We start from the raw sequence: 17,796 nt of genomic DNA on the forward strand, positions 1-17,796 counted from the left end.
TGGAACTTCTGACAAAGGAATTTTCTGCAGAAAAATACCCAACAATTTCAAAAGTAATTCCATTAGTCAGAGGGATCCAAGTAACTTTGATGAACAAAGAGCCACAAACTACATTGGGAACCACATTGAAGAACAACCTTCTACAAGAAATTAATAGAAGATTAGGACAAGTTGAGAAGATGGACATCCCAGCATCTGCAACCTTACTGGATCCTAGATTTAAGAAGGTAGGATTTGGAAATGAGACAAATGCTGAGCAATCTCAAAAACATCTAATTAGTGAGTTGTCAACACTTTGTGAGAGACAGATTACAGCAGAAGAACAAATTGTCTATCCTGCCACTACCAGCACTAATGACAATATTTGGTTCTTTCTAGAAGATAAGCTTGCAAACTACAAATGCAGAACGAATCCAACTAGCAATGCAACCATCATGCTGCGACAGTACATTGACCAGCCATTTGTAGACATAAAAAGCAGTCCAGCAGAATTCTGGAAGAAACACAAATCTGCCATGGAACTCTTATACACATTGTCACAGAAATATCTCTCAGTTCCTGCAACATCTGTTCCAGCAGAAAGAATATTTTCGAAAGCTGGGCAGATTATGAGTGAAAGAAGAAACAGGCTGAAAGCAAAACATTTAGATCTTTTAATATTCCTGAACAAAAATCTTTGATTATAGGAGGACAGTGGTAGCCTAAGTGTCTGATTAATTATACTGCAAGTTTGATATGTTGTTTTAGTTATCCTAACCTGTTCTATGTGCACAGAATGAAAACATTTGATTTAGCTACTTTATGTACTTTTTACCACGACATATTATTAGTGACTGTACATATAAATGATTATTGCTCTATTACATGTGTGTTTCATTTAGTTCGCGGTTTGGTTGGTTTTTTTTTTTTTCATGTTAAAATGTCATTTTTAAAATATAATGTAAGTACCGGTATCTGTAAATCTATGACAGCTTTGAAGAGAGCTATGTTTAACGGCTGTTTGCACATGTATATTGTTTGACATGATACCAGTTAAATAAAGAAAGAATGTATTTTACTGTACTTCCTCCTACGAAGAGAGATTACGTAACCTAAAACTGACCAAGTGCACCATTAAATATTTCATATTAAAATAAGTAGGCCTATGTGGTCCCAGTGTCCATAATGTTAATAATGAGTATTCTATAAATTGTTCCTAATGATTAGCACAGATCTTGTGGGAGCCGAAACTGCAAGGATCAGAGTAAATATAAGACTGTACACTGTAACAACCGTGCATATTGTAGTAAATAGTAACTACCGTAACGAATGTCAACAATTCGGAAACCGAATGAAAACTATCGAATAAAAACATTCGGTTGTGCTCCTGGACTATCGTTTAACAATCGATAGCAGGAAACATTCGATATGCCCATCACTAGTTGTATATACTTGAAGATGCATATGAATACGAACACAAACCCGTAGCCCTCGATCTACAGGAATTAACAGACGTGATTAAAATCTCCGACTTACCCGGGAATCGTACCAGGGCCCTCTGAACCGAAGGTCAGTACGCTGACCATACGGTGGTGGTGATTATTTTAAAATGAAGTACAACTGGCCAGCCATCCTCTATTAACACTAATCAGAAGGGAAATGGGCCGGCCCCGTGGTGTAGGGGTAGCGTGCGTGCAGGCCCCGGGTTCGATTCCCGGCCAGGTCAGGGATTTTTACCTGGACCTGAGGGCTGGTTCGAGGTCCACTCAGCCTATGTGATTAGAACTGAGGAGTTATCTGACGGTGAGATAGCGGCCCTGGTCTAGAAAGCCAAGAATAACGGCCGAGAGGATTCGTCGTGCTGACCACACGACACCTCGTAATCTGCAGGTCTTTGGGCTGAGCAACGGTCGCTTGGTAGGCCAAGGCCCTTCAAGGGCTGTAGTGCCAAGGGGTTTGGTTTTAGAAGGGAAATGGAAGAAGTCCAACACTCCAAAAAGTTAAGGGGGGGGGGGGGACGAAGAGCTAACTAATCAGCCAAAGAGCCAACGGGGGCAGATAACCTAACAACGTCCATGATTTATTACGATTTTGGGAGAGAGAAGAAGCTGTAATTAAGAAACAGTAGTTTGGTCCATTATGTTGACTTCTTCTTCGGTACGGCCGATCTTGCCGAACTCTACAGAGCAACTCAACCTCACGCTGCTATCTCGCTTTTGCCATTCTTTGAATTATCTGTTTTACCTCTGAAGACAAAAATACATAATATGTAACACATATTGGGGTTACGTGAGTGAACTACGATGTTCCTGACAAGGATGAAGGGTCCAGAATTTCCTAAAGTCTCTTTCACAAATTATTGCATGAAGAATTACCATACACACGTTCTAAATTAATTGGACTGGTGCTCAAGCCTATGCCAATAATGCACTGAAATAATTTTCTTACGCCGGACTGAGTGGCTCAGACGGTTGATGCGATGGCCTTCTGATCCACTTTGGCAGGTTCGATCCTGGCTCAGTCTGGTGGTATTTGAAGGTGCTCAAATACGTCAGCCTCGTGTAGGTAGATTTACTGGCATGTAAAAGAATTCCTGCGGGATTATATTCCGGCACCTAGGCGTCTCCGAAAACCGTAAAAGTACTTAGTGGGACGTAAAGAAAATTATTTTCTTACAGTAAAAGAAAGGTGACTGGATTCGAAACTCATGGCTTTGAATTTTCAATTTCAAGACTACCACGATAACCATTACGCTATAGACCCATAAGTTTTCGATTGTGAAATTTATGGCACTGTTTAACAATATGGACCCTCAAGCTTGAGTATACTAGAGTTGCATATTTGTTAATACTATTGGTTTTACGTCCTACTAACATTTCAGTAGGGTATTTGATTGAATTTCTTAATATAAGGGGCATAGAATGTAACCTCAACACAGATGCAAGGTCATTACTTTTTGTAATACTTGCGGTCCTTATCATTTCTCACGGCCATTATCTTGCTGGGTAATTTGTTCAGCGCATAACACTTTTCTTGGAATATAACTGCAATGTAAGATGTGACAAACACTGATACATTATAAGCAACACGGCAGTGCGCCAAGAATCATGCAGATGGCAATATGTTTTTGAAGAGTTGGTCCCACCAAGCCATGTAGGTAGCAGCACTATCGGCTTTCTCGCTAAAAACAGCAAGCTGTCCGGTATTATTATATTAAAGTACTAGCAAGATACCCGTGCTTCGCTACGGTATTATACTGAAATTTATAATTGAATGGATATCGATTTATATATAATCCGTCAAAATTCGAGATCTGACTCGTTTTCTGAGAGATTACGGCTAGTTCCCTCCCATTTTTCAATCTTCCTTTCCAGCAATCGATTTCGTACTTCCCGGGCTAGGACCATGTATTCCACCCGGTCAGTTCGGTCCCTAAAAGTTTGCCATCTTTTCCTATAAGCATTTTTAATATGGATCAAATTCTTGAGGAGATTCGGCGTGGTGTCTTCTTGGGTGCCTTGGCAGTACTGAACCCGCGGCCGGACTGCATTTGTAGTCATTACCCGTCCAGAACCGTTTCCAGCGCGGTCCGCACATTTGACGACGGTCCAGAATATTATTATTATTATTATTATTATTATTATTATTATTATTATTATTATTATTAATATTATTATTATTATTATAGATGTTCTGGACCCCACAGCAAGATGCTAGACCGCTAATTGGCGGTAAATTCCATCTGCTGCCGTTGTCATTTTTGACATTGTGACCAGCACCTATGTAGCGCGTAGGCAAGTACGCGGAAATTCTGGCGATACGAATGACATACTTCCGTGCATTATTGACCTTATTATAGAGGTGAACAATTGGACAGTCAATCTCATTCCTATCGTTTATTTCAAATGTTTTTAATTTTTATTTAAATGCCAGGAGAATCTACTGTAATCAAAGAACGTTCTCCGAAGGAAAAGATGGCTCTTGAAAACGAACCCAGGAAAGATTAAAAATGATCGGTTTATGCTCAGAATAAGTACACCGAAAATCCACAGCCTGTTTCCAGTCATTCGACAGGGTCAGGAATGGAATGAATATACAGTAAAATCAATTGGTCTAACCTCCTTTTACACCCCACCGTCGTTAGTTTCATCCCCCCCCCCCCCACGCAAAAAAGAAAAGAAGGCGTGTTTCTTTATGTTTAAAAGAGATTCCAAACTCCATTGTTCACGTCTATAACCTTCAGTTTGAGATATAAGTATCCCCATAAAAATAATTCAATATTTTCACATCTTTCACACTCCACCCCCCCCCCCTAAGTGAATTTTCCTGCAACAAACTCGTTTCTTTAATTGTAAAGTATCTTCTAAATACCAATTATCACGACTCTAACTTCTTCAGTTTTTGATTTATGTGTCCTCATGAAAGGAACTCAACTCCTTTTCACTCCCGCCCCCTCCAAGATTATTCCCCCCCAAAACGCGTTTTTCTTTGATTTTAAAGGAGATCCAAATACAAATTTTCACGCCTGTAACAAATATAGTTTTTAATAGATGTAAGTATTCTCATACAATTAAGTCTATTAATTTTTCAATAATTTCACCCCACCCCTCATTGGATTTTCAGAAATTACGTGTTTTTTTACTTTTTAAAGCAGATTCAAAACATCAAATTTCACGTCTGTAACATCTTCATTTTTGAGATATCAGTAGCCTAATTAAAATAAATCAACACTATCTTCAGTCAATTTTACCCCCCCCCTCCACCCAAGTGGTATTTCCGAAAACTAAAAATACATGTTTCTTTATTTTTAATAACATAAAGAATACAATTTTTCAATTCTGTAACATGTTAACTTTTTTGAGATATACTGTAGAAATTCTCATTTTAAAATTTCACCACTTTTAGTTCCCCTTAAGTGGAGTTTCCAAATACAAATCACCTATGTTTCTTTACATTTACAGGAGATTCTAAATACACACTTTTTACGTCTGCAACAATTTACGTTTCTCAGATATTCTGTAGATATAGTCTTTCAAAAAATTCACCCCAATTTGTCACTCCTGTTCAACCGCCATTAATTGGATTTACCAAAAGCAAAAAAATACGTGTTTCTTTGTTTTTAAAGGAGATCCCATATACAAATTTTCAGTTCTGTAATATCTTCAGTTTCTGAGATATATGTATCCTCATTAAATGCATTCAACCTATTATTCACCCTTTTAAACCCATCCTATTGGGATTTACAGAAAAGAAAAAAATACGTTTTCCTTCATTTTTAAGGGAGATTCTAAATACCAACTTTTACATCTGTAAACTTTTAAAGTTTTAATATGTAGACACACTTATTTTAAAAATTCACCCCCCCTTTTCACCCCCCCTTTTCACCCCCCATATTTGGACTTTCCAAAAACGAAAAAATACCTGCTTCTTTAGTTTTAAAGTAGATCCCAAATACCAATTTTCAGGTCTGTAATATCTCCAGGTTCTGAAATATAGTTAGCCTCATTAAAGGCATTCAATCTTTTTTTCACCCTTTTCCACCCTTCCTATTGGGATTTTCCGAAAACAAAAAATACATGTTTCTTTATTTTTAAAGGAGATTCTAAATACCAATTTTTAATCTATAAACTTTAAAAGTTTTGAGATATAGATACACTCATTTTAAAAATAAGCCCTCTTTTCAACCCCCCCCCCATTAATTGGATTTTCCGAAACTAAAAAAATACGTGTTTCTTTATTTTTAAAGGAGATTCCAAACACCAGTTTTCAGGTCTGTAATATCTTCAGGTTCTGAAATATAAGTAGCTACATTAAAGGCATTCAACCCGTTTTTCACCCTTTTTCCACCCTTCCTATTGGGATTTTCCGAAAACAAAAAAATATGTGTTTCTTTATTTTTAAAGGAGATTCTAAATACCAAATTTTACATCTATAAGCTTTAAAAGTTTTGAGATATAGATACACTCATTTTAAAATTTCACCCCCTTTTCAGCCCCACCATGAATTGTATTTTCCAAAAACAAAAAATACGTGTTTCTTTATTTTTAAAGGAGATCCCAAACACCAAATTTCAAGTCTGTAATATCTTCAGTTTCTGAGATATAAGCATTCTCTTTAAAGGCATTCAACCCTTTTTTCACCTCTTTTTACCCCTCCTATTAGGATTTTCCGAAAACAAAGAAATACGTGTTTCTTTATTTTTAATGAACATTCTAAATACCAATTTTTACATCTGTAAACTTTAAAAGTTTTGAGATATAGATGCACTCATTTAAAAAATTAACCCCCCTTTTCACCCTCCTATTAATTGGATTTTCCAAAAACAAAAAATACGTGTTTCTTAATTTTTAAAAGCGAACAAAAGTTCCAATTTTCAGGTCTGTAATGTCTGCGGTTTTTGAGATATAAGTACCGGTATCCTGATTAAATGGCATTCAACCCCTTTTTTACCCTCTTTCACCCATCCTATTGGGATTTTCTGAAAATAAAAAAATACGGGTTTCCTTATTTTTAAAGAAGATTCTAAATACCAATTTTCACATGTGTAAACTTATAAAGTTTTGAGATATAGATACACTCATTTTAAAATTTCACACCCCCTTTTCACCCCCTTAGCGACGGAATATCCAAAAATCCTCTCTTAGCGAGCACCTACATCTTAATATGAATATATCCTCAAAATTTCATTCATTTATGTCCAGTAGTTTTGGCTCGGCGATGATGAATCAGTCAGTCAGTCAGGACAAGTTACTTTATATATATATAGATTTGTGCAAACCACCGCCGTCTCAATCCTATATACTGTCTGCTCTATGCTATGCGGTTAACGTGCTTCTCAGCGTGAGCTCTTAGTGTCACGAACCTCCGCTAGGGGCACCAGCTAACGCACCCAACTTATCTCCGTACCCACGTTATTGTGTTCCAGTGCGTTTGCATCGAGCATTTATGTGTGTGTCCCTGGTTGTAAAATGATTAATTGTTGTGTTCTTCTCCGTATATGAAAGCAGGAAATCCAAATTCTTCAGGTGTGAGGATTCCTGTTATCCACCCAAGTAAAGAACTCTGGGAAAATTGGCTTAACCCTATATCAAGGCAAGGATAAACCAAGGGTAATCAGTGGATTCCATCCGATTATTCCCGTGTTTTAAGCCTGAATTTTAGAGATGGAGGTAAAAGATGAAACTAAAATAAAAATATATTGAAGCCAGAGAGCGTGCCTAGTCGGTCTTCGAATTATCCCCATTACCTTCAAACCAGAAAAATATCTCCACGAAAGACCAAACAGCGACAAGATATTTATTCGGAAGAAATCTGTGACGAAACATGCTCTTCAACCTCAGGAAATACATTGGATGACGAGTATGAAATTCATTTGAACAACGATGTATCAATCGAAGTCAATATTCCAACGAGTAAGAATGACAGCAGAGGTCAGAAAATCAGACATTAGAGGCTACGATCAAGAATTCTGAGACTGCGATAACAGCTGATGACTAACCATAATGAAGTTAAAAGACTATAGAGACAATTCGAAGACAACACAGAAATTGATCGTTTGAATAAAGTAAAGGAAGCAGCCAAATATAATGGAAAAACGACCATTTTTAAAAATCAAATCCAAAATTTTCACAAGCCAAAATCCGGGCAGTCAGAACAAATCACGCGCTACTATGTGGCGTGGGGAATAGTATCCCAAACGGCTATGAATATGGCAAAACTCCTGGTCTAGCGTCAACTCCGTCACGAAGTACTCTGGACAGGTAGCGTAAATGGAAAATGTTGATTGTATTTGTCGGGATTTCCCAAGAAAAGACTTAGAGCAGAATGTAAAACTCTCAGACCAACTGACAGGAGTGTAACAGTGATCGCTGATTAAATGGCTAATTAGGTACGGCTCCTCTAGAACCGAACCAGTGACAAGTTTGCTTGTGTGGTCAATGTTGAAAGTGTATGCGGCACAGATATTGTAAAATCTCACGCTCTCGCGAATAAACTGTTGTGTTTTCTTGTAATCCGACTCTCAGAGAAGTTATCTAGTCCTGCTGCCTACTTCCTCGTTAAAGGCTTAGAAGTCTCCGATCTATCACGTGTAGTTCAGAAATGATTACTGTAATGCCTTTCGGAAAAACAATCTAGATTTTGTGCATTTCTATTCACCAGCAGATAAAATACTTACAATGGTTGAATGATGATTTCATCAAGTACGTTAAAATAATTCGGTTGGAATCAAAACGTGAAAACCTGAAGTGTCTGACTAATGAGACGGCAGATGCTGTCTCGCTAACTGTGAAATCTATAGTATAATGTGTGTCTTATCTGTTACAAAATCGGTTATTTTATGTTCTCGCTAGATGATTTTCTGGAGACGCAATAGATCTATTTAGTTCAGTGAGATTGGGTGGTGGATTTAATGACATGGCGAACGCACGCACTGCATTTTGTGCTATAAAATGTCCTGAAAACTGGTCATAAACAAAGGGTCAGCGAAATAGTGATATAATTTTTTTTTTTTTTTTTTTTTTTGCACCCACTGCTGGTAAAGTACTTACAAGTACGAAAAAGGTGCTCCGTTATTCGTGTCGAGAAAATTCTGAAATTGGTATGTACCATGCAGCATGGGATGATCCTAATATAATATCTACTTTATTATTTTACGTTTCTATATCTTAAGCCAAGCTCAAATGTCGAATGTTAGTTTCTGTATGTGCATTATCCTCTCAATTAGTAACATATTAAAGATTATTTTTCATTTTATATTGATGTTACGGACCAACTCTCATTTAACCAACATGTTCTCTGGGTGCGGTAAGTGCTGCCATCCGCAATGTCGCTGTAAACGCAATTCTCGTGGCACAGAGCAGGCAGTATATAGAGATTGAGACGGCGGTGGTGCAAACTCACTGAAGCGAGTAACAAGTATAGTCTAGCCCGGACAACAGCTAAGCTATGAGGATTGCAATGACCTTACGGGACTGGCCCGTCAAAAACCCTAAAATTTATGTTACTCTCGCTACACAAAGGAACAGCGGGTAGACGACCCTTTCTAATAATCAAATTAGTTTGCATTCTAACCTATTAGGCCTACTACCTAAAATTGCGGGACCAAGTATTAAGAAGAAGAGGAAGAAGAAGATTAACAGTAATACCTGATAAACTTTCATGTATATAACGTGAGAAGAGGACAAGCTAGAGAGAAATTTTACTTCTCAGGAAGAATTTGTTCCATTTCCTCAGAAGTGAACCTCGAGAATTGGCGGTAGAGTATGAAAGTAATCTAAATATCCACATCGTTTTCTAGGTGTTCTAATGAGCATGCATACGAATTTAATGAGAACTGTGTAAACTATGGTTTGGGCAGTTTTACCTGGAAAAAGCACATGGGAGCAGCAGCTAGCGCCGACAGTAGCCACACAAGAGCGATGGACACCACAACGCGTCGACGATTGCTTCTCACATCTTCTCTAGAGCGCCTCACGATGGTGAAATACCGGTCGAGAGCAATTACTGTGATGGTTCCGATCGATACCATAATGTTGGTGCCTTGAAGCATCGGCACTAGCTTGCAGAGAACAGAACCCAGCGTCCACTGTCTCCTGAAAATAATGAAACATCATATCAGTATAAACATGAAAATGGGAATGTGGAGATTAATAATTTTCAAGAGATCGAAAACAATGTACAGTATAATAGATTTGAAAAGTTGACTTGGAGGCTGAAACAAAAACACGTTTAATCCATGAGTCGTACATTTCCTCCCACAAAATTGATATCGTCAAGTTCTTCAAATAACATCGAATCAAACTGAATTCTCTTAAAGTAATAATAATAATAATAATAATAATAATAATAATAATAATAATAATAATAATAATAGGGTCTCAAGTATTATGTGCATCAATTCATTTTGACCTCTGTCGGATTGTCAATTTTTTATAAACTTTATTGCGTACAAGTTGTGCAGTATTAGGATAATTAATCAATACAGAGGTCTATGATTGATTTCACACGATTTTTACACGACAGTACGTGATATCGGTCACAATGTTTATCACAGAGTTCACATATGCACATCGAGTCCGGGTCGTGGTATGTCTTCGACCTACAGATTTTGTGATGGTAGCCATGGACTGCCATGGAATTTACAAAATGTCTCAGCTCCTGGTTTGTGCCGGTCCATGCTCTGTTCATCATGGCCTCTGAAGAGTAGAACTCTGGCCATATCTCCTTCTTTTTCTACTCCCTCTCTAACCGCACTTTCTTCCAGTTCTCTGTACAGGGCAGATTGAATTTCCATCTCAGGTCCTCTATTAGAAATGTTTCTCTCGCGAGTTCGTACGCTAGTCTTGACTTGGTGTACTTTGAAATTCCGAGGGCTGCTTTCAATAATCTGCCTTTCACTTTTTCCATTCGTATTAGGTCTTTATAGCTTAACTTTTCCCATGTTATCTCTATTCCGTATGTTAGAATAGGAACGATTTTGGCTTCAAAGAGGGCTATAGCTGTTTTCAGGGAAAGTTTTCTTAATGGCAATTTTGACGTTCCATATTATTCTACAAGAGGTAAAGGAACAATCCCATCTGAACTTTGATCAGGACAGAAAGTGATATAAATGTGGTTTTTTTTTTTTTTTTTTTTTTTTTCAGAATTAAAATATCCACAACAGAAAGGGAACCACAAAAGACGCCAAAATTAAAGGAACTGTCATACAAACCTAATGCTGTCCAGGTTAGCCAGGTTAGAAGAAAATGAAACTTGACTGGGAGAGATCACTGAGAAAAGGCGGAAATGATTACCTGTTACGAGTAGTGTTGGCTGTTGAGTATATGGTTGGAAGCAGTGTATTGATTCATTCAACTGTCCGAGTGAATCGAATCGCATCAACGGCGAGCTCACGACACACGATTCAGCTGACTCGCAGCAAATAGTGCTGATTGATTTACTCACGGATCTGTGATACACAACACACACACAAAATTCATTATCGGAACGCTGAAAATTGGCGGGGAACCAAACTTCCGCTTCGGGTGAGACATACGGAGCCATCATGTCTTACGAAAATTATCGTACCCTCGCTCTCAGCTCATCTGAAAATAATACACACTTTTATTCACTGTCCTCTTCTTACAATCAGGTATAAGTAATAAGATTTATTTGCAGTGTTAAAAATGTATTCAAAATATAATTCCAAAATAGTTAGAAAGTAGTTAGTTTATTCTAATTATTACTTTAATTAATCTTAGTATTATAACTTAGTTGAGATCAGAGAATTAATTCAAGCCAGCTCTACAGCCTACCCTATCATTATAACTAGAGCTGTCGATCGAATAAATATTTTATCGGTTAACCGAATGCTTTTAATAGATTATTGAGTCGGTTAATATAATTTTAATCGGGTTCACACTGTATCCTTGGGACAGAAAATTGTCGTACTTTTCTCTCTCAACTCCTAGAACGATATTTCCTGCAATGTCAGTGGGAACGGACAACTTTGTCTTCCAAACCCCATTCTTCTCTGCAATTAGCGGCATTTTCACTTTATCTACGATGTTTAACTTGTAATGCTGAATGACAATAATATACAATTGAATCAGTTCAACGGGCTGTAACCTCTAGGTAGCTACGGTTGGATATGGAAAATCAAAGATACCCCTCGAGTTTAACAAATTCCGCTTGTTTCAGTTCATCTAACAATTTGACTTTTCTACGTCATACAACTTGTCCCCCTTTTTTGTTGTTGTTTTTGTTGTTTGTTTGTTTCTTACCGTGTCTTTTGTAGAGGAAATATTGAGTGAAAAATGATAGCTTCCCACAGAACCTCTTCAATACCACGATCAGAGACATGGTGGCCTGCTATCCTTCACAATCCACTTCACAAGTTTATTCGTATTTTCAGTTTCTATATTATGTAGAGTACACAGGCTTCCCTATTAGGTGCTCCATCGTTGACTGGGAATATGAACTGGTGGAGACACTGATAGCTGCAGGTTCACTTTGGATGGGATGAATATGTTTAAGATGATATAGAAGACTACTTGTAATTCCAACATAACGTTTTTCCGCATTTCTTACAAAGCACTGTTTTTCTGTCTCTCACCTTAGAACAGCCGTTTAGTTTAAGTCCGGAAAATTCACCAGGTTTTCCCCGCAACGATTCATAAGCCGTATTTGTAAGTGAAATTCACAAACACTGAATGAGAATGTATACTCTCTGCCGTTTAACAACCCCATTCGAACTGAGGTATAAATTGTCTCATTTTCTACTGTGTCTTTCTAGCAATTAGTATCTCCCCATTCACACATTACCTGGAATTTGCTGGAAATTTCTTAATGAAAGTCGATTCAAGTACCTTCCCCACATCTTTCTGTTAGGCCGCCTGACTGTGTTTTGTAAAGGTCCGCAAATATACTACAATACTATGAGAAAAAGACATTAGCGTCAGATAACTTCAATGACCAGTCCATAGCTGGGGCTAGCACACCACATGGAAAATAACAACACAATACACAGGATTAATCCAACGAAAAAGTTATTTTTCCTTCACTATAATACTATTTCAATCGGTTCTATTAATCGACTAAAGCACATTGATCGCAGATTAATCAGTTTGTTGGTTCTACTAATCAATTAAATCCACAGCTCTAATTATAAGACATTCTCATGACCACTCAAAAATATCTGTTTTACATTGAGAAGAATCGTTCAGTATTCTCTCAGTTCGTATCTAGCATCATTGTATAAGATTTCAATAATCGAATCACAAGATCACTGCTGTACGTGGGCAGTGAGTATGTGAGCCGACTGACGCAATAACTCAATTAAAAACATAAAATAAAAGACTAGGCAAGCCATTGATAGGGGAATTTGCCACATGGGTGATAGCCCTAAATGCAGATCATTGATGATTGTGTGTACAGATTTTTCTGCATCTAATTCTATATACTTATTTAATGAATTTGTCACTGTGGAGGAAAGATATTGTAACATGAACACTTGATGCAGAGAGATGGCTGCAAGAGAAACCTGAACGACGCATACGAAAGCAGTTCATAGAATGAAGACAAGTTGACAGTCGCGAGCATCGAATGCTGTTGCTGCTGTCTATCAATACACTCTACAGAGATGTACTGGGAACAGTGACTCTGAGGTGCCATAAATATGATCACTGTACCGATTCAGTAAAATAAATCGATTCAGTGAAATGAGTTGATTATCCCATCACTAGCCCTAGGCCGGGCGCGCCAATTCCTGACATACTACCGGGCGCGCGGTTGACTTTGTCAACCAGTTACGGTTTCAGTCATTTAAAGACTTCCAAACGCATACACATTTCATTTAACGGCGTTTTACCTTTTCTTTCGATGTTATTCTCAAAATAAATATAAAATCTTGTATTGGTGCTTAATATGAATGTACTTAAAATGGATAAACATGAGCACGTGAACCAATTCTGATAGGGACATGAATACTCCGCCTATGTAAAACGAGTTAAGCAGTAGATAAACAGGGTTATTCACCTAAAATGTTACACGGAAATAACTTCTAAACCACTAAAAATATCGGCATTCTGTTTTCATATTCGTGAATGATATCCAGGGTCTTGTAAAATAACGTGATACTTAGTCTCATGGAGTGATTAATAAGCGAGATATTGTAACTCCATATTTTTAAATGGAATGGCACAAATTCATACAGCTGGCCTAAACGTTCAACTGCGTGCAAGTACAAATATGTAAGTATTTTCAAAATCGGACAAGTATTTTTTGAGATATAAATAAGAACAGGATGCGCGGTTTTGCATGCCGCATCAGACGGCGTTAAGCTGGGCAAAGGCATATTGACGAGCAAGATGTTTCCTGCGAATGAGTTCAGCCACAGATAAGTAAATAATAATGTTGCTGTCATTTCACCACGATCAGCTCTAAACATCCCACATAATAAGTCGAACTGTTTGTCCAGTAATGTCTAACCTATCACAACCCAAATAATCCAGCACTGGTAATACTGCTCCTTCGCCTGAAATAACCCAGAACAAAGCAAGGTGCACTTTGCACTACACATCCCGAAGAAAATGGGGCTACATGACCACGCTGTCAAATCCCCGGAAATGAAATACAACAAACAGCCACTCTTCTCCGCAGCCTGTCGAGTTTCTAAATCAGGTGTAGGGCTAGCATTCGTAGCGGTCGCCACAGTGGTCCGGTTTCAATTCCCAGCTCTGATAAGCAATTCAATTCTGGATGGAGGGCTGGAACGGGGTACACTCAGCCTCGTGGGGCAAAACGGAGAAGAGGTGGATTCGGTACACATCTCAGTTATCCTGTAAGTTTTTCGTGGTTTCCCACCGCTACTCCAGGCAAATGTCGGGATGGTTCCTTACTTACGACAACTGCCGCCTCCGTCCCAATTCTTTACCTGAATTACAAATACAGTGCATTACTACAGACAATAACAAAGGTTACCAAACAAATTATAACAGACATACAGCACACACACACACACACACACACACACACACAAAAGCACTTGAAGCTACACGACTACGATGTCCAAGCTCCGGAAATGAAATGACAACTATTCTCTGTACCCCTTCAAGTGTCTTAATCACGTACGTCTGGAGAGGAACCCGAACAATAGGATGCATTACTAAAAGTACGACCGTATAAGCATTACTGTTCTGGAGTAGACTTAGTGTTTGAAAATGTGGATTTTGTCATGCAATCGCAGTGTGAATGACGCGCGTCCTGCAAACAAATGGAAATAGTAAGGTAAGGTAGTGTAGCTGCTACCAGAGGGCGTAGAAGGGGAAGGTCTTCCTTTTCTAGAAGGAGCTCTTCCGGTGTTTTGTGTTATGTTTATTTCTCAACTCATACAGTAGTGTGTACTGTACACTAAAACCAGTGACAATTATAGCTTTCGTTAAATTCCTTTCAAGGCAAAGTACTCATTTTATTCCTTTTAAATACATCAACCCTCCCTGTCCTGTGATGAGTTCGCCTGTCATACACACTTTGCAAACCCGTCATATGTGTACGAGGTGCTTACATGACTGGTATCCATTCTGTGTCTGAACTCACTCCCAGGAAACTGCTCGCGTCAATATGTCCTTGCCCGACTTCACGCCGTCTGATGCGGCATGCAAAACCGCGCATCATGTTCTTATTTATATCTCAAAAAGTACTTGTCCGATTTTAAATACAGTTACATATTTGAACTTGTACGCAGTTGAACTTTTAGACCAGCTGTGTAAATTTGTGCCGTTCTTTTTAAAAATATGGAGTTAGTATCAATATCTCGGTTATTAATCACCCCATGAGAATAAGTAGCACGTTATTTTATAAGACCCTTGTTACCATTTACGAATATGAAAACAGAATGCCGATATCTTTAATGGTTTAGAAGTTATTTCCGTGTAACGTATTAGGTGAATAACCCTGTATAATTAAATTAAAATAATGGTCATATTTTAATATTTGCACAATTATGCAATGAAAAAATCAGATATAATAGCAAAAATGACTTTAATAAAAATAAACTTTGTTGCTATGTCCAAGAAATCTTTCACACATCATCCCCCGAGCAATGCCTTAATTTCCCTGCGTTTCGCAAATTTAGCATCGCGCTCACGGCTGTAATTCACTTCCTCCCTCTTCCTTGAAATGTACAAATTAGTTCAGTATAATAGTTCATCGACCATCTCAGCGTTTATCAACTGCATGAAACAGTCAATTTTTGTTCATACCTTCTTCGCCTACCCTTCAGGTCCTGGCAGTATTTTTACTTACTTTTACCCTCGAAGTAAGTTTTGAAAAGTCCATCGTGGACCACATTGTTCCTCCATCTCTCCCGAAGAAAAATTCCCTTTCGTTAACGTCTTCATAGATCTCACTGTCCGAATCGGCCTCCTGCTCCGTATCACTGTTATGATCCTGATCAGATACGTTTATAATTTCCTTCTCAACTGGATCAAAATGTCAGGTATGTCTCAATCATTGACAAAAAGAGACCTAAAATATAAATATACTACATGTAGTTACACTTTCCTTTGCCTAATTACCCGAAAAGTACAGAGGAAAGGAAATTTTAAAGAAAAACTTTCACTTACATGACTAGGCGCGCGGTTGGCTTTGTCAACCAGCTTCGGGTTCCAAGAGTTCGCTCGAAATAATTATACACGTATCGCTTCCACTGTTGTCGAAACTCGACTGAACTTAAGGTCAAGATTGAGAGCAAAGTCATTAGTTTCAAGGTGGTAAAAGACTGACAGTTCTAGGAATTACGGCGTAAAATAGGGCGCTGGTTGAAAAAAAACAACCAGCGCGCCCGGTCTAGGGCTAGATACGAGATACCTCGTGAGGCACAATCCACACTACTTCAATTTGTCTCGAAGGACAGGCATTGGATACCGAGGACTTTTATGCATTAGGAAACATATAATCCCATATATTTGATATTCTGTGACATTACATGTAATGAAAATCAGAGGCACTGATAGTTACAGGTACACTTTGGAAGGGATGAATATGTTTATGATAATATAGAAGACTATTTGTACTTCCAACATCACGTTTTCCCGCATTTCTTATCTCGTACCTAGTAATGTATTGAATAGGTGGATGTGAAATAAATTTCTTACATTTATTATAAGATACTTTCAATACTGAGACATGCCACTGCCAGAAGGAGCCTTAGAATGATACAAGAGAACAATAAACTGTTACTTTCTTTCCAGCATGGTATAACATTTAGAATTCATGTAACACGTTTGTATTTAGTTCTTATAGTTTCAAGCAGATATCCATCTTAATTGACATTGTTTGATGGAGCTGAGGGCGTACATTTGACTTGACCTATATATATTCTTCTGTGTTTATTTTTGTCATACACATAGAATTCTTCCAATTTTCGTATCAGTTATTTTGTAAACTTAGCTCGAACGTCTGAATTATTTTTCGCTACCTCGCCTTTAACTATTCGACATAAAGAAGCACAGCTCCTACTCAGTAAGACACTTCTTAAGCAAGCTTTATAAACCAGTCTCCGAGCGAGTTAGCCCTGAGTTGGCAATTAATCATACTAACCACTACAACGCAGAGGCTGACAGCAGGAGCTATTAACGACATTCAAAATATTTTTCATACAACACATTTTTCTACTGGAAATTTACTAAATAATAGCCTAATATAAATGGCTTGTTATATACATATATATTTTTCTACTTGTGTAACGTCGCACTAATACACCGAAGGCCTTCGGTGACAGAGGAATGGGAAAGGACTAGGATTGGAAAGGTAGCAGCCGAGGCCTTAACTAAGGTTTTTAACTTGTCTGGTGCGAAAATAATAAACCACCGAAAACCATTTTCAGGAATGCCGACGGTGGTATTCAAACCCACTATCTCCCGAATGCAAGCTCACAGCTAGGCGACCCTAATCGCACTTTCAAATCGGTGGGTCGGTTTTCAACACATGACTGGGAAGGGATAATGGCAATTTTTAAAGTTGTAAAAGTCTTACGGTATTCGTTTCTATCACGACGAAATCAACGGCTGAATCTCATGTAGATAACAGAATTATACCGGGCGAGTTGGCCGTGCGGTTAGGGGCGCACAGCTGTGAACTTGGATCCGGGAGATAGTGGGTTCGAACCGCACTGTCGGCAGCCCTGAGGATGCTATTCCGTGGTGTCCCATTTTCACACCAGGAAAATGCTCGGCCTGTACCGTAATTAAGGTCGCGGCCACTTCCTTCCCACTCCTAGCCCTTTCCTATCCGTCTTCAACATAAGACCTATCCGTGTCGGTGCGACGTAAAGCAAAT

At 38.3% G+C, this 17,796-nt stretch overlaps 1 protein-coding gene across 1 annotated transcript in view; it reads right to left on the reverse strand.

The window, feature by feature from the left end:
* The window catches only part of LOC136877707 (neuropeptide Y receptor type 2), a 981,897-nt gene that overhangs the window by 562,531 nt on the left and 401,570 nt on the right, over positions 1-17,796 (reverse strand). The window contains exon 2 of the mRNA XM_068228711.1: positions 9,344-9,572. Coding sequence (XP_068084812.1) covers positions 9,344-9,572 — 229 coding nt within the window. The remainder of the gene's footprint in view (positions 1-9,343; positions 9,573-17,796) is intronic.

Source organism: Anabrus simplex, chromosome 7, assembly GCF_040414725.1.
Source record: "Anabrus simplex isolate iqAnaSimp1 chromosome 7, ASM4041472v1, whole genome shotgun sequence".
Classification (NCBI taxonomy): Eukaryota; Metazoa; Arthropoda; class Insecta; order Orthoptera; family Tettigoniidae; genus Anabrus; species Anabrus simplex.